Source organism: Oncorhynchus tshawytscha, linkage group LG21 (genome assembly GCF_018296145.1).
Source record: "Oncorhynchus tshawytscha isolate Ot180627B linkage group LG21, Otsh_v2.0, whole genome shotgun sequence".
NCBI classification, from domain to species: Eukaryota; Metazoa; Chordata; class Actinopteri; order Salmoniformes; family Salmonidae; genus Oncorhynchus; species Oncorhynchus tshawytscha.
Window position 1 is genome coordinate 32,150,052 of NC_056449.1, and position 25,408 is coordinate 32,175,459.

The window sequence follows — 25,408 nt, forward strand, 5'->3', positions numbered from 1 at the left end:
AGGATCAAGTTTCCTCTATAAAACACTGGCCTAGGATCAGTTTATGAAACACTTTTGGTACCGCTACACGCCCAGTTTATTGTGGCGACATCATGTGATCCATTCTTCCTAGTCCGGGGGCCTGGCAACAGTTCGCTATTTCGGCGTTGAGTAGCGTTGCCAAGTGTATACGATTACTTTTTCTACTTTTAAAACTATTTCCAAAAGCCAGACATGGCGGCGCTTAGTTTTGTAATTCCCATGTCGGTAATGACTTTGTTTTGGGGGATTATTGGTGGAGTTGTGCCGTGGTTTATCCCCAAAGGACCGAACAGAGGGTAAGTAAATTAGCTAGCTAACGTGATAGAAAAACACTAACGTTATTTAGCTAATTTACATGTTGCTAACTATAAAAAGTAGTAGTAGTAGTAGTAGTAGTAGTAGTAAGCTCTAGTTTTAACTAGAATAAAATGTAACATTTGACAATGTTTTGAAACTTCTTTGTCCTTTTTGGATAAAGAATTAATGGAACACAGACAAATCAAGATGTCATTTTGGAACTTCCCCAGTCCATGTCTAGTGCCCATCTGCTCTGTCACTTGCAGGTGACTCAAGTTGGCATGATGAAGCCCTATCTGCATGAACTAGGTCTAGTGGAACATCTGAGAAATGAGCGCTTGTCATAATTTTTTATTTTACCTTTATTTTACTAGGCAAGTCAGTTAAGAACAAATTCTTATTTTCAATGACGGCCTAGGAACAGTGGGTTAACTGCCTGTTCAAGGGCAGAACGACAGATTTTGTACCTTGTCAGCTCGGGGATTTGAATTTACAACCTTTCAGTTACTAGTCCAATGCTCTAACCACTAGGCTACACACTAAACCATAGATATGAGTAATGTTTTTTGTAGGGGTACAAATGTATAGCTTAATGTCTTGTTACTGCTTTGTAGTAATGTTTTGGTCCAGTGGAATAATGCCTCTTTCCCTCCTCCACAGAGTGATAGTTACCATGTTGGTGCTAACTGCTGTCTGCTGCTACCTGTTGTAAGTATAGTCCTCCCAGGAATGTAGCAGAATATTTCACAGTATCACTGAGGGTCCTTTTTGTATTAATTTGGCTCAGTTGGTTGGAACAAGGTGCAGGCGGGCAACATCAGGGGTGTATTCATTACGGAAGCCCTTTACCATTTATGACCCAAACAGAGCAAACAGAACAAAACTGTGAGGGACCTACCTGAATTTGTTGACTAGAAACTCTTAATGCTTACACCCCAGTGTTGTGTGTTTGAGTCTCGCATCATGCACAATGTTAGGCCTAGCTAAATTGCTTTCCATGGAAGTGTGAAACTGGACTATTAGCTTATATTTGGAGATAGTTATGTGCTATGCATATGTCCCACACAGACACCGAGAGGGAACACTTTACCTGTAGGTTATTCTCCATACTCATTGATTGGGCCAACTGCAGCTCAATTTCAATTTCCCAACTTCAATACATAGTGCTTACCAGTCTGTTACAGATGTAGACACCCTCAAAGTTCATGGTCAGTTTTGACAATCGAGAAAATAAGTGTAGGCCTAGAGTACACCTGTTGCTTGTACGGTAGTTAATGACCCCAGAGGATTGTAGTTAATGACCCCAGAGGATTGTAGGTAAGGGTCCCAGGGTACACCTGTTGCTTGTACGGTAGGTAATGATCCCGTTCAATATAACCTGTTAGTCCTGAGATGCCATTTAATTTCATATTTATTTAGCTTTCAAAGTTGTCAGGCGAGCGGATAACCATGCCGTGTTACTTTGCCATATCTCCACCAGGGGCCAGTGCAGGCCATGTGATGGGGATAGTCTCTACAGCAGCTGAGGGAAGAAAGTAGTGTGCTATATTGTCTCCTTCAGTCTGCTGTACTGAGTGCTTAGTTGGTTTCCTCTATTATAGCTGACCCTGCTGTCATGTTCCTCCATTACTATAGAGTAGAACAAGAATGTCTAAAAGTGAAAGACATGTACAAGTATCTTTATTCTTCATTTAGATCCCCATCAGATGCCTTAGATGCTGCTATTCTTCCTGGGGAGCACAAACAAAGCCATTACACATAACAGAAGCCATGACAGAGATGTGTAGTTATGTAATCATTTGTATGTGTTGTATGTTTCCAGCTGGCTGATAGCGATCCTGGCCCAGCTCAACCCTCTGTTTGGACCAGCTCTAAAGAATGATACCATTTGGTACATGTACTACCACTGGCCCTAGTCTACCAGCCCTCAGCCCCTCTCCTGCTACAGGTAAACCCACTGGCCCTAGTCTACCAGCCCTCAGCCCCTCTCCTGCTACAGGTAAACCCACTGGCCCTAGTCTACCAGCCCTCAGCCCCTCTCCTGCTACAGGTAAACCCACTGGCCCTAGTCTACCAGCCCTCAGCCCCTCTCCTGCTACAGGTAAACCCACTGGCCCTAGTCTACCAGCCCTCAGCCCCTCTCCTGCTACAGGTAAACCCACTGGCCCTAGTCTACCAGCCCTCTGCCCCTCTCCTGCTACAGGTAAACCCACTGGCCCTAGTCTACCAGCCCTCTGCCCCTCTCCTGCTACAGGTAAACCCACTGGCCCTAGTCTACCAGCCCTCAGCCCCTCTCCTGCTACAGGTAAACCCACTGGCCCTAGTCTACCAGCCCTCAGCCCCTCTCCTGCTACAGGTAAACCCACTGGCCCTAGTCTACCAGCCCTCTGCCCCTCTCCTGCTACAGGTAAACCCACTGGCCCTAGTCTACCAGCCCTCTGCCCCTCTCCTGCTACAGGTAAACCCACTGGCCCTAGTCTACCAGCCCTCAGCCCCTCTCCTGCTACAGGTAAACCCACTGGCCCTAGTCTACCAGCCCTCAGCCCCTCTCCTGCTACAGGTAAACCCACTGGCCCTAGTCTACCAGCCCTCAGCCCCTCTCCTGCTACAGGTAAACCCACTGGCCCTAGTCTACCAGCCCTCAACCCCTCTCCTGCTACAGGTAAACCCACTGGCCCTAGTCTACCAGCACTCTGCCCCTCTCCTGCTACAGGTAAACCCACTGGCCCTAGTCTACCAGCCCTTGGCCCCTCTCCTACTACAGGTCAACCCAGTCAGATACACCTGAGAGGTCCATATCATCACTCAATATTATTTTGTTCGATTTTGTTTAAGTCTATACTGCGATTCAGCCTTTTAGCTGCAAATGTGTAGGCCACTAGATTAAATCAATTAATGAAGAAATAAACTGTTCTCTGTCTGTAGTCGTGGCTTCCTCTATCTATTTTAATCTGTACAATTTTCTCTGTTCTCTGCAGAGGAGGACCTGACTCACTGCTGTACACCAATGAAGCCCTCACTTGATCACCTCCTCACGAAGGGAACTGTTTTTGTATAGCTTAAGCCTTAACCCAGCCTTTGACACCTGACCTTGGTGAGAGTGGAGAGATGCCTGCAAAGATGATTTGTACAAACGGATCCCCAAAAGGACTTTTCTAGAGAAATCCTCTTTAGTGCTTTAAGAATAAAGTATCAACCTTTGATTTGTATGTTCTGTGTGATGTGCTGCATGACATTTTGATTCTCTAACATTGATATATGATATTGTCAAGGCATGTTGCTAGTTAGCCTAGCCCATTTATATATGCTAACTACCTTTAGCGCCTATTGACGACAGTATCTTCTGGCCAGGGGGAGTTTTGTTCCTCTAAACGTTAACACGCATTGCTTGCGGTATGGTTAAATTACTACACACCTTTTATAGGGTTAGGGTTCCCACACTGCCATATTCCCATGTTATAGTGTTTTGTTTATGGAAAAAAGACAGGAAGATTGACGGGACTACATGCTAATTAGCCACCTGTGATTGTGTAAAGGGAAGAAACACGCCACACGTGTCACAGAAAAATACTGTCAGGTGCAACCACGTTAAATCAGTGTAGTAAGTATATATTTTGCATTTGTGAAATTATTTTGATGTGGTTTGAAAGTAGAGGACTTTTCTAGAACCGTACCACAATGGAGAATCGATTCATGATTAGATGGAGTATTTGGCTGTTTTGGCTGCCAGAGCCAATTCCCCTCTAAACAGTAACATTAGGTTCCTTTAGTCCATTATTGGACTCTCCGTACCCCATAAATATGTATGTTGCATGTAATGCAGGCTTTTTTTAAATTCCATATGTCCTTCATTGTGTGTGTGATGGCATTCATTATTGTCCTTAGAAATGTTAGATATTAAACGTCATCAATCAGTCCACGTATTTACATGTTTTTGCTTTGTTAAACCGGTTGTTGCTCACGACCGAAATGCCCTCTTTGCTGTGTAAGTAAAGAGACGCGCTACTTTTACGAACTATGGGAAAGTCAATTCAGTTACTCCTCGCGGTTTGCCGTAGACGAGTTTGTTGTCAAACATGGCGTCTTCGGATGTCCACGTCCGAATATGCGAGCAAGAAATTATCAAATATGACTTGGAAATAAAAGCTCTCGTGCAGGTATGAATATTGATTCAGTAGGTTATTGTTCTAGACCATATAATGCAACGATATTGTATGTTGTCATGTTCTCATTGTGGAAAATAACCTTATTTTCTGTCGCAGCTGGTTGGGCTCCTTTTTGGGGGGGATTTGGCCACTGACCCATTTTGGGACATTGGCCGGGAGTCTGAATAGATTTGGACTGATCATCTTTTTGAACCTTTGGATATATGACAAAAGCCATTTGTCTGATTGTATCTATATCTCTCATTTACTCATTGACATTAGGATGTCAATGAGTGTATAGGACCACACGTCAAGCTGACAGAGTTGAATGCCAAAGTGAAAGCAAAATTCAACAACCTTAGGCTACGGATTCAGGTAAGAGACAGTTAATCCTCCTGTCTCAAATACATTTCAATGTTCTAAAAAACAAATAGCCTTCATTCCTTATTTCCTGTCAACTGCCTGGTGGCGATTTCACCTGTCCAGATCTATCAGATATGTTGAGGGGAGACTGAGGAAGCCTCTTAAGACTATTGAGATTCAGACCTTGGATATGTCAGTTCATATTGAGCTGTATCCATCAATGTTAGTTGTAGGACACATAACTGAGTGTTTGACAGTGGTGTTAATATTGGCAGCAATTTTAGTTTTAGTCTTCGTTTGTCTTTAAAATACATTTTAGTTGTAGTAAGATTTTAGTCATTTTGGTCAAGTTTATTTGGATTGTCTGGATTTGCTCTACAGATGGTCATACTATCAACAAACTATAGGTTGATAAGCAACTGCTTGCTAAGGTTAGGTTTAGAATAAGGTTAAGATTTACGTTTAGGGTTCGTATATAGTCTGTAGAGCATCTACAGATGGACTATCCAAATAAATCCAACTTTAAAAGCTCAGACACACACCGGTAGGATTGTCAAACGTTTGCCTGCCGACAGTACATAGCACCTCTGAACAGTGTCAACAGTCAATATTTTCTAAAGGTTCACACAGCAAAGACCTTGGAAGACGTCGTCTACTCAGCCTTGTTATAATACTCCAAACCAGAAGGTGGCAGTAGCATTGTTTAGAAATGCATATCTGTGCATATTGCTTATGGTCTAGATTCCAAACTATCTCCGCTGACACAGATGTAACAATACAAATCTTTGGCGCTGATGTTGCTATTTTGTAGAAAGCCCTTTTTGATACTAGCCACATGGCCACTGCTAGACACAGTGCCTTCAGAAAATATTTGCACCTTGTTGTTTTACAGCCTGAATTTAGCATTCATTAAATGTAGATGTTGTGTCACTGATCTACACCATAATGCCAAAGTGGAATCATATTTTTTAGAAATGTTTACACGGTAATAAAAAATAAAATGCTGAAATGTCTTGAGTCAATAAGTGTTCAACCCTTTTGTTATGGCAAGTCCAAATCATTTCAGGAGTAAAAATTTGCTTAAGTGATAAGTTGCATGGACTCAAGCTGTGTGCAATAATGGCGTTTAACATGATTTTTGAACAACTAACCTATCTCTGTACCCCACACATATACAATTATCTATCTGTAAGGTTGGTTGAGCGTAAAAATGAAGAAGAAAAAAGTGGACATTGAATCTCCCGTTGAGCATGGTGAAGTTCATTACATATTGGATGGTGTCTCAACCACCTTCACTACAAAGATACATGTGTCCTTCCAAACTCAGTTGACGGAGAGGAAAGAAACCACTCAGTGATTTCACCATGAGGCTAATGGTGACTTTAAAACAGTTGCAGAGTTTAATTAACATAAACACGTTTAGCATCTCCAGGACTCCACTCATACATGCCTTTGGAACATCTACATTTCAAAAAATCGAATAAATGTAATATACATCATCACAATAAATCCACAATTTCTTTTTGTCAGGTCTAAAGAATCATGATATGAAGAAAATGTATTTCAGAAGAACAGAATATGAGTTGGTCTACTGTAGGCCTATGTTATCTGGCTATAAACTCCATGCTATAGGCTGTAGGCTTGTTCATTTAGCTGACAAGTTATGCTTAAGGCCCGTAAAATTATTTTATTTTATATGATTTTATAGTAAACATAATATAATTGAGCTTCGATGAATAAAATATAAATTATATTTTTCCCATTCCGGAGCAAGTGCGCGTATGAAGTGGCTATGTTGAGCGTAAAAGTGATCATTAGGAACAGGTCCTATATGAATGATACAAACATTAGAATGTCTTCGAAATCAAAACATATGTGGGTTGCATGGTGCGACTATAGGCTTGTGATGATTTGAGAATGTAGCAAAAAAGCTTGCGCTCGGTTTCTTGCCTCAGGCTGCACAGCTGTTCTCTCAACAAGCGATCATATTTTCACATCAGACACTTCTCAATTTAATATTGTCTTTACTATACAGTATGTACAATTCGTTTCGATTTAGAATAGACCATTCATTATCAAATGGGCAGAGAAAAAAAATACACGTCATCTGTATGCACACGGAATAGCGAATGGAGGCCAAGCGCTTTCCCGCCGGTCTGTTTTGTAGTCTGCTTGGGTTTTATAGCGGAACATGTGCTTAATATGAGCAGTTGATAAATAAATATAATACCACGTATTTCACTCCACGCATTAACCACTGTTTGAGGAGCATGATCTCACTGCGCGAAAGGTGATATTCCGCCCAACCGCTGTATGCCATGGGCGCTCCAACCTTGTTCCTATAGCTAACCAGTGCTTCATTCTGGAAACCAAGTTAAATCTGTTCGGGAACATCGATGGTCAAATGTTTTCGCAACGAAACATATTTCACTAAACTGTTGACAGCCTGTCTGCGAAATCTAGAAAGGAATTAAGGAGAGAGAGAGAGGAGGAAACGCATGGTGGTGAGATATTTATTCAGTATAGCTAAATGTAATATGTCACTCAATTAATTATGAAAATATAAAACATTCCCTATTACTAGGCTATTCGAAATCAAATACAAATTCACAATCAATGAACCAACTGCATCGCCTAGGCCTCTATGTTTTCTCCCAGACTCATGGATAGAAATGTTGGAGAGTAGAATAAGATAACCAGTCCATCCAGTATGCATAATAAAACTGTCCACACTCAAAGACGGTTACTCAAATTTGTTTAATTTTGGAGTATAGGCTAGACCAATTATGTACCAAAGATCTTAAATCAGTTTTGTTTGATGTTTTTCTGGCATGAGTATTATGCAGTAGGCTATGTATTGTATAAGGGCACAATCATAGTATTAATTCAGTTTTTGGGGCTCATAAACCTATGCATAAACTCTAATATGCGTTTGGGTGTTTTGAATGATTCATCACCTTAGAAAGCGCTGTCCGTTTCGTTATGTTAGGCTTTAAACAACGGCCACATTATACACTGTTTCAACCTGCTGTTGAACTTCTTTCTTCAAATTGATCATCACATTGACGTTTGTTTTAAAAGTATGATAGGCCTACTGATTTGATGACAAGTGTTTGATGGGATTTTCGATTATATTTTCATTGTCCGAGGGGTTAGCGGGACAATAGAGCCCTGACTACCAGGTCGATAGTGATCAGATGGTAGGTACTACCAAAGCATATCCAGAGTGCATAAAAGGAGATTACCGTGACTCGACTGTCATGTGGCATTTTACTGCAGTCATGACATCCGGTGTGGCGGTAATATTGTCACCCCAACAGCACTAGCAAGGACTAGCGAGTTTTTTTGTAGAGAAATACAGGGTAGAGCTCAGCACAGGCAATTAAGGTCATAGAGAAAAACCTGGTTCAGTCTGCTTTCCAACAGACACTTGTAGACAAATCCACCTTTCAGCAGGACAATAACCTAAAAGGCAAAGCCAAATATTAGTGCTGACCAATTAACCCAAATACATACACTTAGGTTGGAGTCATTCAAACTCGTTTTTCAACCACTCCACAAATGTCTGTTAACAAACTATAGTTTTGGCAAGTCGGTTAGGACATCTACTTTGTGCATGACACAAGTAATTTTTTCAACAATTGTTTACAGACAGATTATTTCACTTATAATTCAGTGTATCACAATTCCAGTGGTCAGAAGTTTGCATACGCTAAGTTGACTGTGCCTTTAAACTGCTTGGAAAATTCCAGAAAATGTCATGGCTTTAGAAGCTTCTGATAGGCTAATTGACATAATTTGAGTCAATTGGAGGTGTATCTGTGGATGTATTTCAAGGCCTCTTTGCTTGACATGGGAAAATCCAAAGAAATCAGCCAAGACCTCAGAAAACAAATTGTAGACCTCCACCATTCTTATTCATCCTTGGGAGCAATTTCCAAACTCCTGAAGATACCACGTTCATCTATACAAACAATAGTACGCAAGTATAAACACCATGGGACCACGCAGCCATCATACTGCTCAGGAAGGAGACGCATTCTGTCTCCTAGAGATGAACATACTTTGCTGCGAAAAGTGCAAACCATTCACAGAACAACAGCAAAGGACCTTGTGAAGGTGCTGGAGGAAACGGGTACAAAAGTATCTATATCCACAGTAAAACGTGTCCTATATCGACATAACCTGAAAGGCTGCTCAGCAAGGAAGAAGCCACTGCTCCAAAACCGCCATAAAAAAGCCAGACTACGGTTTGCAACTACACATGGGGACAAAGATCGTACGTTTTGTAGAAATGTCCTCTGGTCTGATGAAACAAAAATAGAACTGTTTGGCCATAATGACCATTGTTATATTTGGAGGAAAAGGGGGATGCTTGCAAGCTGAAGAATACCATCCCAACCGTGGGTGGTAGGATCATGTTGTGGGGGTGCTTTGCTGCAGGAGGGACTGGTGCACTTCACAAAATCAATGGCATCATGAGGTGGGAAAATTATGTGGACATATTGAAGCAACATCTCAAGACATCAGTCAGGAAGTTAAAACTTGGTCGCAAATGGGTCTTCCAAATGGACAATGACCCCAAGCATACTTCCAAAGTAGTGGCAAAATGGCTTAAGGACAACAAAGTTGAGGTATTGGAGTGGCCATCACAAAGCCCTGACCTCAATCCGATAGAAATGTGTGGACAGAACTGAAAAAGTGTGTGTGAGCAAGGAGGCCTACAAACCTGACTCAGTTACACTAGCTCTGTCAGGAGGAATGGGCCAAAATTCACCCAACTTATTGTTGGAAGCTTGTGGAAGGCTACATTAAGAGTTTGACTCAAGTTTAACAATTTAAAGGCAATGCTACCAACTACAAATTGAGTGTATGTAAACTTCTGACCCACTGGGAGTGTGATAAAAGAAATAAAAGCTGAAATAAATAATTCTCTCTACTATTATTCTGACATTTCACATTCTTAAAATAAAGTGGTGATCCTAACTGACCTTAAAACAGATAATTTTTACTAGGATTAAAGGTCAGGAATTGTGAAAAACGGAGTTTAAATGTATTTAGTGTATGTAAATGTCCGACTTCAACTGTACGTGGATTAATTGAAAAGGGGATATGAGCTTTACAAATATGCCAGAAGTATTAATGTACTTCTAATATTCAACAAATAGCATTCGCTTTTCGCATAGGAAAAAAGCAACCGCAAATCGCGTTTGCGGTCTGCGGCGCGAGAGCGGCAACACAGATTAATGAGTAACAGCGCACATGAGAAAATAGAGCTTCTGATGTGATCAAAGCAAAAATAGCCTTGAAAGAAAAACATTTTTTATACTTGAGGTTAGTTTCAAGTCCATTGTCCTGGCTTCGCATCCGTTCAGAAGATTGACGAGTGACTGAAGAGACCGCCTGGGAACTGTGTGGGAGAGCCGGGCAGATCAGCTCAACTCAATCAGACCGCGCAACTAAAAGATGTCAATGAGAGGATTGCATGAAATATTCTGCATGCATGTGTAGGAGTGGACAAAATGGATGAAAATGAGCTTCATGTTAAATTAAATGTTGATTAATCTCACATGGAATTCTCGTCCCGTCACATTTTCGTCGACTAAGTCATTTGTAATAGTTGTGTTTTTTTCCCAGGGCGTCTCGTAATCGTCATAGTTTGTCAGGAAAAATAGGTACTTGACGAGTATTTTTCGTCATAGTTTTTGTTGACGAAATGATCACTGTTTGGCAGGACCTAGATCAGATGGGGAGGGAGCAGGACAAAGAGTCAGACAAGTTGGCGCTGCTCAGTGAGGTGGACAGACACCGCAAGCAGATGGTCAGGTAAGAGAGCATGGTAGGAGTGTTGCTGGATTACTGCTGTTTCTTCAGTACTGGATCCAATCTGTAGTAGTTAGTGGGATGCATGTCTCCATTAGAATGGTTTTCTGGTGTTTTCCATAGAGTGCTAGTGCATAAACTATAAGCAAGCATCCTAATGAAACTGTATGTTTCCTATCCCTGCAGTAACCAGACAGCATGGAGGAAGGCCAACCTGGCCAGTAAACTGTCACTAGACAACCTGGAGAAGGAATCTCTTCTCTATGGAGGAGATAGTGAATTTAGACATAGGTAAACAGATATTGGCTGTTTCTAGATACTCTTCTGGAGTGTTTCATTGTCGTTCCCTTATTTCACTGTGTGTTTATACTTTCTGTCTTATTGTTGTCTGTTACTCTGAAGATTTCGAGTATATTTATTTTTCCCTTCAATCAGAAAGGTGACCAAAGAGGGGCTGGCCCAGTCATCCAGTGACATCACTGAGAGCCTGATGAGCATCAGCCGGATGATGTCACAGCAGGTGACGCAGAGCGAGGAAACCATGACCACGCTGGGTGAGTGGCGCCCCCTAGAGTACAGAGTGTAAATCATGCCGTAGGCTGTAAATCGGCCCCCGACCCCATCCCCTAGCTCCCTTTTCTTTCAGTGTTTACACATCTGGAAGAACTAGATGAGTGAGAAGCAGTGATGTAGTGGTAAAAAGTGGGTAAACACTGATCGCCTTTCACAATGAATAAAGTAATGCTCCCTATATTTACAATGCACTTTTTTGCAATAGGTGGGTAAACGTTTGAGCAACATAAAAAAGGTGCATAAATGCTGTTTGTGTGTGTTTACCTTCCACCACACCACTGGTGAGAAAAATATGGAGATGGTTCCACCATTTCAAATCAAATCAAAGTTTATTTGTCACTTGCGCCGAATACAACAGGTGTAGACCTTACAGTGAAATGCTTACTTACAGGCTCTAACCAATAGTGCAAAACAGATGTTAGGTGAACAATAGGTAAGTAAAGAAATAAAACAACAGTAAAAAGACAGGCTATATACAGTAGCGAGGCTATAAAAGTAGCGAGGCTACATACAGACACCGGTTAGTCAGGCTGATTGAGGTAGTATGTACATGTAGATATGGTTAAAGTGACTATGCATATATGATAAACAGAGTAGCAGCAGCGTAAAAAGAGGGTTTGGGGGGGGTGGGAGGGCAAACAATGAAAATATCCGGGTTACCATTTGATTACCCGTGAATGAGTCTTATGGCTTGGGGGTAAAAACTGTTGAGAAGCCTTTTTGTCCTAGACTTGGCACTCCGGTACCGCTTGCCATGCGGTAGTAGAGAGAACAGTCTATGACTGGGGTGGCTGGGTCTTTGACCATTTTTAGGGCCTTACTCTGACACCGCTTGGTGTAGAGGTCCTGGATGGCAGGCAGCTTAGCCCCAGTGATGTACTGGGCCGTACGCACTACCCCATGTAGTGCCTTGCGGTCAGAGGCCAAGCAATTGCCGTACCAGGCAGTGATGCAACCAGTGTTGGATGCTCTCGATGTTGCAGCTGTAGAACCTTTTGAGGATCTCAGGACCCATGCCAAATCTTTTTAGTTTCCTGAGGGGGAATAGGCTTTGTCGTGCCCTCTTCACGACTGTCTTGGTGTGTTTGGACCATTCTAGTTTGTTGTTGATGTGGACACCGAGGAACTTGAAGCTCTCAACCTGCTTCACTACAGCCCCGGCGATGAGAATGGGGGCGTGCTCGGTCCTCCTTTTCCTGTAGTCCACAATCATCTCCTTAGTTTTGGTTTCGTTGAGGGATATGTTGTTATTCTGGCACCACACGTCCAGGTCTCTGACCTCCTCCCTATAGGCTGTCTCGTCGTTGTCTGTGATCAGGCCTACCACTGTTGTGTCATCTGCAAACTTAATGATGGTGTTGGAGTCTATAATAGGGTATAAACAAGTCTATATACAATGTGAGCAAATGAGGTGAGAAGGGAGGTAAAGGCAAAAAAGGCCATGGTGGCAAAGTAAATACAATATAGCAAGTAAAACACTGAATGGTAGTTTTGCAATGGAAGAATGTGCAAAGTAGAAATAAAAATAATGGGGTGCAAAGGAGCAAAATAAATAAATAAATAAAAATTAAATACAGTTGTGAAAGAGGTAGTTGTTTGGGCTAAATTATAGGTGGGCTATGTACAGGTGCAGTAATCTGTGAGCTGCTCTGGCAGTTGGTGCTTAAAGCTAGTGAGGGAGATAAGTGTTTCCAGTTTCAGAGATTTTTGTAGTTCGTTCCAGTCATTGGCAGCAGAGAACTGGAAGGAGAGGCGGCCAAAGAAAGAATTGGTTTTGGGGGTGACTAGAGAGATATACCTGCTGGAGCCTGTGCTACAGGTGGGAGATGCTATGGTGACCAGCGAGCTGAGATAAGGGGGGACTTTACCTAGCAGGGTCTTGTAGATGACATGGAGCCAGTGGGTTTGGCGACGAGTATGAAGCGAGGGCCAGCCAACGAGAGCGTACAGGTCGCAATGGTGGGTAGTATATGGGGCTTTGGTGACAAAACGGATTGCACTGTGATAGAGGTGAGTGATGTCAGTGAAGACACCTGCCAGTTGGTCAGCACATGCCCAGAGCACACGTCCTGGTAATGCGTCTGGTGTATGTTGCAGCCTTGTGTATGTTGACCTGTTTAAAGGTCTTACTCATGTCGGCTCATGTCGGCTACGGAAAGTGTGATCACACAGTCGCCCGGAACAGCGGATGCTCTCATGCATGCCTCGAAGTGAGCGTAGAAGTGATTTAGCTCGTCTGGTAGGCTCGTGTCACAGCTTTGTTTCCTTTGTAGTCTGTAATAGTTTGCAAGCTCTGCCACATCCGACGAGCGTCGTAGCCAGTGTAGTATGATTGAATCTTAGCCCTGTATTGACGCTTTGCCTGTTTGATGGTTCGTCGCAGGGCAAAGCTTCCGGGTTAGAGTCCCGCACCTTGAAAGCAGCAGCTCTACCCTTTAGCTCAGTGCGAATGTTGCCTGTAATCCATGTCTTCTGGTTGTGGTATGTACGTACAGTCACTGTGGGGACAACGTCCTCGATGCACTTATTGATAAAGCCAGTGACTGATGTGGTGTACTCCTCAATGCCATCGGAAGAATCCCCGAACATGTTCTAGTCTGTGATAGCAAAACAGTCTTGTAGTTTAGCATCTGCTTCATCTGACCACTTTTTTATATACCGAGTCACTGGTGCTTCCTGCTTTAATTTTTGCTTGTAAGCAGGAATCAGGAGGATAGAGTTGTGGTCGGATTTACCAAATGGAGGGCGAGGGAGAACTTTGTACGCGTCTCTGTTTGTGGAGTACAGGTGATCTAGAATTTTTTTCCCTCTGGTTGCACGTTTAACATGTTGATAGAAATTTGGTAGAACTGATTTAAGTTTCCCTGCATTAAAGTCTCCGGCCACTAGGAGCGCCGCCTCTGGGTGAGTGGTTTCCTGTTTGCTTATTTCCTTATACAGCTGACTGAGTGCGGTCTTAGTGCCAGCATCTGTCTGTGGTGGTAAATAAACATGAAAAGTATACCTTAAAACTCTCTAGGCAAGTAGTGTGGCCTGCAATATATCACAATATACTCTACTTCAGGCGAGCAAAATCTAGAGACTTTCTTAGATTTCGTGCACCAGTTGTTTTTACAAATATGTACCGACCGCCCCCCCTCGTTTTACCGGAGTGTGCTGTTCTATCTTGCCGGTGCAGCGTATATCCCGCTTGGTGAATATCCATGTCGTCATTCAGACACGATTCCGTGAAACATATGATATCACCGTTTTTGATGTCCTGTTGGTCGGATATTCGTGATCATACCTAGTCTAGTTTATTGTCCAATGATTGCACGTTGGCGAGTAGTATTGACGGTAACGGCAGCTTTCCCTGTCGCCTTCTCCGGGGCCTGACCAGGCATTCGGCTCTTTGTCCTCTGTACCTGCGTCGTACCTTGCAAATAACGGGGATGTCAGTCCTGTGGTGTGTTTGGAGAATGTCCTGTGCGTCATCTTTGTTGTAGAAAAAATCTTTGTCTAATCCGAGGTGAGTGATCGCTGTCCTGATATCCAGAAGCTCTTTGTCTAATCCGAGGTGAGTGATCGCTGTCCTGATATCCAGAAGCTCTTTGTCTAATCCGAGGTGAGTGATATCCAGAAGCTCTTTGTCCTGATCGCTGTCCTATCCAGAAGCTCTTTGTCTAATCCCGAAGCTCTTTGTCTAATCTGAGTGATCTCTGTCCTGATATCCAGAAGCTCTTTGTCTAATCCGAGGTGAGTGATCGCTGTCCTGATATCCAGAAGCTCTTTGTCTAATCCAAGGTGAGTGATCGCTGTCCTGATATCCAGAAGCTCTTTGTCTAATCCGAGGTGAGTGATCTCTGTCCTGAAATCCAGAAGCTCTTTGTCTAATCCGAGGTGAGTGATCTCTGTCCTGAAATCCAGAAGCTCTTTTCTGCCGTAAGATACGGTTGCAGAAACATTATGTACAAAATAAGTTACAAATTACGTGAAAAAAGACACATAAGAGCACAATTGGTTGGGGGCCTGTAAAATTGCTGCCATTTCTTCCGGCGCCCTTTTACAGTTGAGTTTCATATGTATATACTGTATCCTACTGTATTCTAGTCAATGCCACTCCGACATTGCTCGTCCTTAAATGTATACATTGCTTAATTCCATTATTTTACTTTTAAATTTGCGTGTATTGTTGTGAATTGTTAGATATTACTGCACTGTTGGAGATAGAAACACAAGAATTTCGCTACACTCGCAATAACATTTGCTGAACATGTGTATGTGACCAATAAAATTTGATTTGATTTTGCTTTGAAAAGCCCTAAAATTGGAGGACACAAGGACTGTTTCTCAGTTGCTTTTTTCAAATACAAACATAAGCAACTGACACATTTCAACAGTCGGCTATTTGATATGTCAAGACACAAAGTCTTTGCCAAAGCCTAGTGTGGACTCTCTCCTCCGTAGCAACCTCGTCTCAGGCGGTCCTGGAGACCAACGATGAGTTTAAGGCCATGACCGGAACCATCCAGCTGGGGAGAAAGCTCATCACTAAGTACAACCGCAGGGAGCTCACTGACAAACTGCTCATCTTCCTCGCTCTCGCACTGTTCCTCGCCACAGTCTTCTACATCCTCAAGAAGAGATTCTTCTTCTTCCTCTAGACCAGACACAACTAACTTAAACTAAGTCACTTTTAGAGCAACTTTGATTAGAGTAACTATGATCATATAAGCTCATTTACGACAAGTGAGTCGTGTGACATGAGTATTGGCAGATGAATATATTGCTTATTTATCATTCCTACCTGCCACAGGTGGACACATGTAATTCCATATTAACATTTAAAGTCTTGTGCGCACACACAGTAGTAATGGCTACCGGGATAAGCCTATTTTAATTTTAAGCACTATGCGTCTGTCATGGAAGGAAATATCAGACTGCCATCAGCTGTTTGCAATACTTATAGGAAAGTTTGTTGGTTAATGTAACCATTCGTTATGATTATCATGTTAATGTATTATTCCATTGCAGGAAGTTAAGGCTGTTGTCTAATTATTTATATCCTGCTCTGAAAGAGAAATAAATGGATATTACCAGTAGCCTTATTTAATAATGGAGATTCCATTTCTTCCGGACCATTATTTAAAGTATAGGGGTTCATGTTAATGTGTAACACATTCTTTGTAACGAAATCAGTTTTCAAAGAGATTATCACAATAAAATGTTAACATTATGAAATTGTGTAAAAAAAAAAATCCCCAGCACCAGTGTGGACATGTGAGATGTACATATCACCCACACAAGTTTCAGTGACTCTGGTCTAGCATCTGGTAGTCAGTATTTCCTTATGGAGCTAGCTAACTTGGCTCAGCAGTGGTGAGGCCTAGTCCCAGTAGCTGGCAGCAGGGGGAACAGTACAGTCTGTGCAGCCCAGGCACCAGGGCAGAACCAATCTGAAAAGCTGTGGCAGTAATCACATTGTCAGCGATAAGGAACCATGCGTCTCTGCCTTTCTTCAGATAGGAACCGGAAAAGCAGATTATTCTGACCCGGTTCACTCTCCTGGTCCCTGCGCCCTTTCTTTCCACCGGGGGTGGAGGATGAGAGGAGGTTATTTTAAGATTTGCGTGGACCTGTTATCTGACGTTGCCTTTTCAACACCTTGGAGGGGGAGAAGGGATGTGGGGAGAGGGGGGCTGGTAGCTGCATGACCTCTCTACCCTCTACATGAAGACGGTCTCACATGTCATTTGGGAAATAAAAATATGTTTTCGTGTTGACGTTTCTATTCAGTGTACCAATAAAGGCCTATCTAATAAAGGCCTATTTGTCTATCTGAGTTGTGTGTGTTGTTATGGATCATATCTGGCTCTGAATCAGTGAGGACAGACAGTACAGGTAGCCTAGTGGTTAGAGGATTGGGCCAGTAACCCGAAAAGTTGCTGGTTTGAATACCCGAGCTGACAAGATGAAAAATCTGTTGATGTGCCTTTGAGCAAGGCACTGAACCATAATTTTCTGCGGGGACACCGTACTACTATGGCTGACCCTGTAAAACAACACATTTCACTTCACCTATATGTGACAATACAACTTTTTTTAGTGTTCTTAGAGTGAGACACGTTAGCGAATACGTGTGGAGAGAGTTGATAGACCTAAGAGAAGGCTAAGCGGTTCTTACTCGTTTTAAAGTGGCAGCCGTTTGTGCTCTTCCAATTCCTCATCCCGTCCCTTTAGCTGCACACTTATAGCAGCTCTATGTCAAGCAAAAGGAGCTATTCTTACAGAGCACCATGATAGTGTCAATCAAGAGGAGAGGTGTGCATGATCTTGAGATGTGAATAGGTCCTGTTTAGTGGCAGGCCCTAAACTGTGTTCTACACTAAGTACCACAGAGTGAGGGGAAGTGAGCTCCCCCACACAATATTGCCTGAAGGGCTTTTTAATGTGCTACAGTGCCTTCAGAAAGTATTCACACCCCTTGACTTTTTCCCACATTTTGTTGTGTTACAACCTGAATTTAAAATGGATTCAATTGAGATTTTGTGTCACTGGCCAACACACACAATAGTCCATAATGTCAAAGTGCAATTTGTTTTTTTAGAAATGTTTACTAATTCATTAAAAATGAAAAGCTGAAATGTCTGTATTCAGACCCTTTGTTATGTCAAGCCTAAATAAGTTCAGGAGTAAAAATGTGCTTAAGTCACATAAGTTGCGTGGACTCTTTTTGAATGACTACTTCATCTCTATCTGTAAGGTCCCACAGTCGAGCAGTGCATTTTTCCAGTGCATCACAAAGAAGGTCACCTACAGTATTGGTAGATCTTTTTTTTTTTAAAGCAGACATTGAATATCCCTTTGAGCATGGTGAAGTTAATTATTTATTTATTTTGCCCCTTTTTTCTCCCCAATTTCGTGGTGTCCAATCGGTAGTAGTTACAGTCTTGTCTCATCGCTGCAGCTCCCGTACGGACTCGGGAGAAGCGAAGGTCGAGAGCCATGTGTCCTCCGAAACACAACCCAACCTAGCCGCACTGCTCCTTGACACAATGCACATCTAACCCGGAAGCCAGCCTCACCAATGTGTCGGAGGAAACACCGTACACCTGGCGACCTGGTCAGCGTGCACTGCACTCGGCCCGACACAGGAGTCGCGAGTGTGCGATGAGACAAGGATACCCCTGCCGGCCAAGCCCTCTCTAACCCGGACGACGCTGGGCCAATTGTGCGCCGCCCCATGGACCTCCGGGTCACAGCCGCCTGCGACAGAGCCTGGGCTTGAACCCAGAATCTCCGTGGCCTTAGACCACTGCGCCACCCGGGAGGCTATGGTGAAGTTATTAATTAAACTTTGGATGGTGTATCAATACACTACAAAGATACAGGCTTCCTTCCTAATTCAATTGCCGGAAGGGAAGGAAACCGCTCAGGGATTTCACCATGAGGCCAAAGGTGACGTTCAAACAGTTGCAGAGTTTACAGAGTTTAATGTCTGTGGTAGGAGAAAACTGAGGACAGATCAACAACATTGTAGTTACTCCACAATAGTATTGACAGAGTGAAAAGAAGGAAGCCTGTACAGAATAAAAATATTCCAGAACAAGTCTTCTATTTGCAACAAAACACTAAAGTAATACTGCAAATAATGCGGCAAAGAAATGAATACAAAATGTAATGTTTGCACCAAATCCAATACAACACATTACTGAGTACCACTCTCCATATTTTCAAGCATAGTGGTGGCTGCATCATGTTATGGGTATGCTTGCAATTGTTAAAGACTGGGGATGGAATGGAATGGAGCTAAGCACAGGCAAAATCCTAGATGAAAACCATGTTCAGTCTGCTTTCCACCAGACACTGGGAGATTAATTCCCCTTTCAGCAGGTCAATAACCTAAAACACAAGGCCAAATATACACTGGAGTTGCTTACCAAGTTGACATTGAAGTGGGCTAGTTACAATTTGGACTTAAATCGTCTTGAAAATCTATGACAAGACTTAAAAAATTGCTGTCTAGCAATAATCAACAACCAACTTCATAGAGCTTGAACAATAAAACAAATTATAATTGGCAAGTATTGCACAATCCAGGTTTGCTAAACTCTTAGACATCCTCCCAGAAAGACTCATAGCTGTAATCACTGCCAAAGGTGATTCTATCATGTATTGATTGACTCATGGGTGTGAATACTTATGTAAATATTATATATTTCTGTATTTCATTTTCATTTGCTAACATTTCTAAAAACATGTTTATACTTTAACATTATGGGAAGTTGTGTGTAAATGGGTGAGAGAGAAAAAAAATATTTAATTAATTTTGAATTCAGGCAGTAACACAACAAAATATGGAATGAGTCAAGGGGTGTGAATACTTTCTGAAGGCTCTGTATCCGTTTCATCAGAACCATTATTAACTGATTTGTAAGACGCTCTGGATAAGAAAGAGTGTCTACTAAATTACTCAAATGTAATTATCATATTGGGATATTATTGAAACGCGTCAACAATTATTCTGGCTACTACTTGATAATTAACAGCCCTGTCCACTCTACAACCATATTAAACAAGGCTGTTTTCATTTTAGGCCTATATGCGCAGTGATGGCTTTTTATGTTATTCAGTGCAATTTCAAATTACATTTGTGTATTTCTGGGGTCATGTGGGCGATTTCAGAATCTGACTGTGGATCAGCGGTAACGGTCTGATTTAAAGATGAGGATGATGAACGCATTTCCACGAACCCTGAACTGTTTCTACTGAAGACCCGTCAGAGGGACTTTAACGCAATCCTTCTGAACCGAAACAGACCTCTCTGTAAATATTTGAATTATGTCAGTGATGGTATCTCACGACCTCACCCTTTTTTTAAAGTGTTCCATTTTTATAAGCTAATGGGGACTGGTATGCACCTGTAGACGAAGTAGGTCTAACTGGACTTCCCGTTGCAGCCCGGACCTATAGACTTATGCTGAGGCATCGCCCCCTGAAAAATCTGAATAAAAGATATAATCAAATAAATGTTTTGGGAAAAAATGTTTCCACAAAAATGGTCCCCTTGGCATTTACTAGTATTATGGGACCGATGCAGAAGGCTGTAGCGCAGGCAAAATACATGTTTTTTCAGCATATCTGCTTTGGCAAAAAAAAGATAGTTGTATAATTAAGGTCAGTGTCTTGCAGGATTTGTATAGTTGTAAATGTAAGAGTTGTTGCCCTGTGCTTTTCTCTGTGATTGTCATTCTAATGGAATCCAGAAGGTGCAAAGTTATGGGCAAAGACACAAAACATTTACATCAAATTCAATGTTTTTCTTGATCAAACAACATTGAAAACAACCATTTAGTGTGCAGTATTACTTTACCGTCCTTACAAACCACTTCGTGTAAATGTACATTAGTGTATTGTATATAGGCTGGTCCTCTAGGTTTGTACCTGTAGACTTTCAATCAGCATGAAGAAAAACAATGACCAATACAGTAATTGAGTACACTGAGACATCAAGTGGCTTGTGATGATGTGATTTGATGATGTTGGTAGAGCATGGCGCTTGCAATGCTAGGGTTGTGAGTTCGATTCCCACGGGGACCAGTACGAAAAAGTAGGAAAATGAATGCACTCACTACTACTGTAAGTTGCTCTGCATAAGAGTGTCTACTAAAATGGAAAAGGAATCAACATTACTATTTCAGTTTTCACAAAGAAATAAGTTGCATTTGCAAAGTAAGAAACTGGAAAACATATATCAAGCAAGTACTTTTATATTCCACAAATATTATCAGATGAACTGTTTATCAGACTCAAATTGCATATGCTGGAAAACACTCAGACACTCGTTTAAATGTTGTTACTAAAGTAGTGATGTGGGCCTTCACTAGTCCTGTATTAGCAGACCGATCTCAGAGACAGCGCGACATTTTTTTTCTTATTTTCTCCCCGTCAGTAAAAAAATCGCAGCACACCCAACCCCAAACTACTTCCTGTGACTATGGACTTAGGCTATATTAAACAAATACCGTCTAAGGCCCTATACCACATATTTGTCTTATTTAGTCAAAATTGCGTGACATGCTCCAAGCATGTTTTATGGAGAGACCGGCTGGTCGTTGTAAAAATGTGTTTTTACTTTTACAACCTTAAGTTTCCGGTTATAGCAGATTGAAGGTCTCTAATAGCCACTTGAAGGGTTTAACCTGACGTTAAACATACATGAACCGCTGCACGGAAAGCGGGTGAGATTGTTTGACATGGATTACATGTAATGTGTGCTGGCTATAGACAAAGGCAATTACTATGGGCTACAGTGATGGACGATTTTCCTAATATTAAACACACTGACATACTGTATCTTTATATGCTAGGATAGGCCTGCTCAAAATGTATAACAGTGAGTAGTGAAATTGAAGAACAAGTACTGGAGAATTTGTTTTCCAGTGTTTCTGCACTGTTGTAGCTAGAAACACAAGCATTTCGCTACACTCTCAATAACATATACTAAACATGTGTACGTGACAAATACAATTTGATTTTAATTTAATAATTATTTAAATGCATAGATTGCGGGATCTTGAACATATTATTTCCTCTTTGATTTGACAACTGTTGTATGCTATTATTATATATGAATAATAATAATAATAATACAATTAGGCTAATCCATGATTAATTAAGAATAATAGTAATATAAGTAATATATATATATATATATATATATATATATAAATATGACTGTAGTAGAAATGTAATAATATATTTAGCCTTTGAAATTGTTAATGGTCGATAGAATTCGTAGTGATAGGCTATAGTTTTATGAAAGCACTAGGCCTAAAATTATAATTGGTCGATAGGCTACATTTGATATTTAGAAATCATTTATAAGCAATTGAAGATGATATAAATAAATTAGGTGATATCGAATTGTATCCCATTCTAGTTGTTTGTTCATATTAATTCATACTTTTTCCCCCACTCAGAATATGTCCTGTTGTCTGCCCACGTGAAGTAGCCTATCAATTTGATGCAGGAAAAGCTTTATTTACAAATAATACGTGTATTATTAAATACCTAAAAATATAATTGTCACACAGTACATTTGTGATCTCAAAGATAACGGAAAATAGCTATAGTGAGGGAAATATGTCCACTGACAAATGGTATACATATGTTTTATTCCCACTGATAACCTGCATCTCTTATACAACTTTACAATTATGAATTCCCTATTCCATCTCAGAAACTAGTAGTACAAATAAAATGAACTTAGTTTATGCATCGATAGTTTGCCAGTCGAAGTACAGTAAATGGAATATAACGAGAACATAACAACACTCGAGGCCGATGAGTCCATTGTGTAAAAGCGCATGCAATTTAAAACATCATTAATTTGTCTGATGATAATATTATATTTCGATCCTTCGTTCACCACGCTCTGATTCCGTGTAAAGAAGACACTCCATTGCCGGACGGAAACGTGTTTTGAACGTTATTTAACTCTCCCACGCCGAAGTTGATGTAATTCCCGTTGTTTTGTGAGGGCTGGATAGACTGCACCGCAGTGGTGGGATAGTTACACGCATGGTTCATATTACAGCCAGGACTGGGATAATTGCTGAACGCTGGGTAACTGTTATACGTGAAATGGTTGAGGCCCATATTATATGAAGTATTATAGGTCGTCGAGTCTCCAAGGCAGGGCTTCCCGTCTCGGACCAGCACTGGGACTGAGATTCGTCTCGGCGGCGGGATACCAACCATCTCCAGGCTCTGGTCCTGTCGCTGTCTCTTGCACTTGTAGCGGCGGTTCTGGAACCAGATCTTGACCTGTGTGGGGGTCAGTTTGAGCACCCCGGCCAGGTGATCTCTCTCCGGAGCCGACAAGTACTTCTGCTGCTTGAAGCGACGCTCCAGCTCATACACCTGCGCCTGTGAAAACAGCACGCGCGGCTTCCTGCGCTTCCGGGGTTTGGCGGGTCGATCCGGGTCCTCTGACTTCAGGTCCTCCACCGGCTCGCTCTGAGAGATGTAGGACATGTCTAGTGGAATATAAATAAACAAAAAAAATAAGAAAAACATTTAATTCCAGTACGCTAAATTGTATAAAGGACCCCAAAATAGGAATTCAGCTCAGATACTTTATCAGACGTTTAAGAAATTAGACACACTTTCTAGGTCTGCCCTACATCCTAGAGTCCAAAAGTCAAACGGGTTCAGTCAATTATGAAGGTGATTGCTATATTTTATAAATTGTAATCAGACTTCCTTGAAACTGTTTGGTATCCTGACGAGATAATTCAATCTAAACTCCAATTAGCAACGTTTCTCCTTTATTGTAAAATAGATTAGGCCTCCTTATGACTGTTGATAGTCGTGAATAAGGGTATAATATAGGAGTATAATTACTATTGCATCAGGTGTGAAATGCCTTATATCCTTAGCACACACATCTTTTAAAAGGCTTTTAGATTGTGCCTGACGCAAATCTGTTCGCTACTTGCATAACTATTCAGATTTCCACATGGGCCTACGTAGGGCTATTTCGGTAGTAATATCATATAAACTCTTACCTTTTCTGTGTTTCCCCTCCAAGCTGTCCGTCTTCCCATCCTTGATATCCATTTCTAAGAAAGATTTCCCATAAAAGGCAGCGGCGAAGTTGAAGTCAGTATTTCTGTTGGCTTTAACACCATGGAGCTCCTCTCCAAACAGCGAGCTTCCAGACGATATCTCCCGGAGAGGCTCCTGTTTCAGGCGGGCCAGCATGCAGGAGGTCGGTAAGGCACAGTCCATCCGTGGAGAGATGTCCAGTGAGACCAGGTCCTCAGCACCAGTGTGGTGCTCCAGGTTTAATATATCCTTAACCGAGAAGGGTGTGGACGTACTGGGGCTCGAAAACATTGCCAAGGAACAGTTGATCTGACATATAAATGGCAACAAACCGATGATTTCAAAATGTCCTCTTCTTGGTAATATTTACTGAGCTCAAGTACTCATTTGTTTAACCGAGGGGGATCTTGACTGAAGAATGCATTTTTGACTCAACTCGAGTCCCTAACTTTTCTTGGCCTCTTTTCTGAGACGCAGGGGGAGAGAGGGGGAGGTTAAATCTCTCATGAGACGTTGTTAGGGGACTTCCTATTGGTGTTCGCAGTTCCGGTGACGTCAAAACAATAGCTAGTAAGGTAACCCTACATGTCCGTGTTGCTTCTGAATCCAGAATGCAACTTCAGTCCAATTACGCACGGTCACAAACACGCCTTTTGTCGATGGTTGGAATTTATTCTAAGTTTTTATTAACATTTCCCCTTAAAATGTATATTGTTGAACGCTAAGTAGAATATAACTTCCCTAGCAGCAAGACCATAGGGACGAAGAGACACGTTGGTCCCTATGGTCTTGCTGCTACACTGGAACCCGAAACCATGTCTGTCTGTCGGGCACAAATCCTGGTGCCTGCCGTTGACCTGGCTATCAGGACGTGATAATAGACGACAACAAACCAGCACCCTCCCACCCACGCAGCACAGCCGGGCCAGGAGTGTCACACATGCCATATAATTACCATAGTCATTCCTTATGACACATTCGTGTAGGCCTACTTGCAGCCATCATGTACAGGCTAGGTACACAGTACACATGTATTATGAAATAAGTAGGGCCTATCGTAGGCCTAGTTATTCGATAATTCAAGTTATTCTATAAAAATGCATATAATAAAATAACTGTAAGACAAGGTTTTTGGAGAGAATTGGTGTGGGTAAAGAATCCACGACGCGCTGAGAGTACCTTGCGCAGGGTTGGCATCACACTCGTTATTAATGCTGGTGGAGACAGCGGTGCCGAGACAGACAGTATTATCGTTTGTTTTATCTCCAGCATCGTTTAACATAGATCCCGGGAACTAAATGGGTCCCACTGTCTCCGACCCGGCTCGCAGTGTTTATAGTTTTAAAGACTATTTGCGCGCCTCGAAAACTGATGAATGGTCGCGAAGTAGAGAGAGCGTCAACCCTGCCGTGTCTCGTGCAGCCATAATTTGTGAAATAAAGTACACGGATCTCAGACAAGCCTCAGTGCAGCGCATGGAGATCCTTTTTTTCTTTCTTCATGACTTATTTTTCCCTCTTAAGGTGTGTAAACAATTAACATCGAGTTGGCTGCAGTCTGTTGTGGCCAATCTCAATAAAAGTTTAAAGGCTATA

The 25,408-nt window shown here is 41.9% G+C and overlaps 3 protein-coding genes across 3 annotated transcripts; 2 read left to right on the forward strand and 1 right to left on the reverse strand.

The window, feature by feature from the left end:
- The first annotated feature begins 124 nt into the window (after window positions 1-124).
- LOC112221196 (V-type proton ATPase subunit e 1) lies at window positions 125-4,234 on the forward strand. The gene is made up of 4 exons (XM_024383356.2): window positions 125-317; window positions 979-1,026; window positions 2,141-2,266; window positions 3,297-4,234. The coding sequence occupies exons 1-3, from the start codon at window positions 214-216 to the stop codon at window positions 2,232-2,234; spliced, it is 246 nt and encodes an 81-aa protein (XP_024239124.1). The 5' UTR covers window positions 125-213; the 3' UTR covers window positions 2,235-2,266; window positions 3,297-4,234.
- A 133-nt stretch (window positions 4,235-4,367) lies between these two features.
- Window positions 4,368-17,038, forward strand: LOC112221193 (vesicle transport protein SEC20-like). The gene is made up of 6 exons (XM_042303335.1): window positions 4,368-4,475; window positions 4,746-4,838; window positions 10,561-10,652; window positions 10,836-10,940; window positions 11,085-11,203; window positions 15,669-17,038. Exons 1-6 carry the CDS (start codon window positions 4,395-4,397, stop codon window positions 15,863-15,865), a joined length of 687 nt encoding a protein of 228 aa, XP_042159269.1. The 5' UTR covers window positions 4,368-4,394; the 3' UTR covers window positions 15,866-17,038.
- Window positions 17,039-22,361: 5,323 nt separating this feature from the next.
- Window positions 22,362-24,645, reverse strand: LOC112221191 (homeobox protein Nkx-2.5). The gene is made up of 2 exons (XM_024383351.2): window positions 23,774-24,645; window positions 22,362-23,242 (listed from the first exon to the last, which is right to left on the reverse strand). Exons 1-2 carry the CDS (start codon window positions 24,102-24,104, stop codon window positions 22,629-22,631), a joined length of 945 nt encoding a protein of 314 aa, XP_024239119.1. The 5' UTR covers window positions 24,105-24,645; the 3' UTR covers window positions 22,362-22,628.
- Window positions 24,646-25,408: the final 763 nt, after the last annotated feature.

Bases quoted from the DNA above. Each gene is read 5' to 3' on its own strand.
- LOC112221196 (XM_024383356.2), top strand. From the start codon at position 214: ATGGCGGCGCTTAGTTTTGTAATTCCCATGTCGGTAATGACTTTGTTT. The intron at 318-978 runs GTAAGTAAATTA...CCTCCTCCACAG, and splicing joins CCCAAAGGACCGAACAGAGG to AGTGATAGTTACCATGTTGG. The intron at 1,027-2,140 runs GTAAGTATAGTC...GTATGTTTCCAG, and splicing joins GCTGTCTGCTGCTACCTGTT to CTGGCTGATAGCGATCCTGG.
- LOC112221193 (XM_042303335.1), top strand. From the start codon at position 4,395: ATGGCGTCTTCGGATGTCCACGTCCGAATATGCGAGCAAGAAATTATC. The intron at 4,476-4,745 runs GTATGAATATTG...CATTGACATTAG, and splicing joins AAATAAAAGCTCTCGTGCAG to GATGTCAATGAGTGTATAGG. The intron at 11,204-15,668 runs GTGAGTGGCGCC...TCTCCTCCGTAG, and splicing joins GGAAACCATGACCACGCTGG to CAACCTCGTCTCAGGCGGTC.
- LOC112221191 (XM_024383351.2), bottom strand. From the start codon at position 24,104: ATGTTTTCGAGCCCCAGTACGTCCACACCCTTCTCGGTTAAGGATATA. The intron at 23,243-23,773 runs GTAAGAGTTTAT...ATATTCCACTAG, and splicing joins GGAGGGGAAACACAGAAAAG to ACATGTCCTACATCTCTCAG.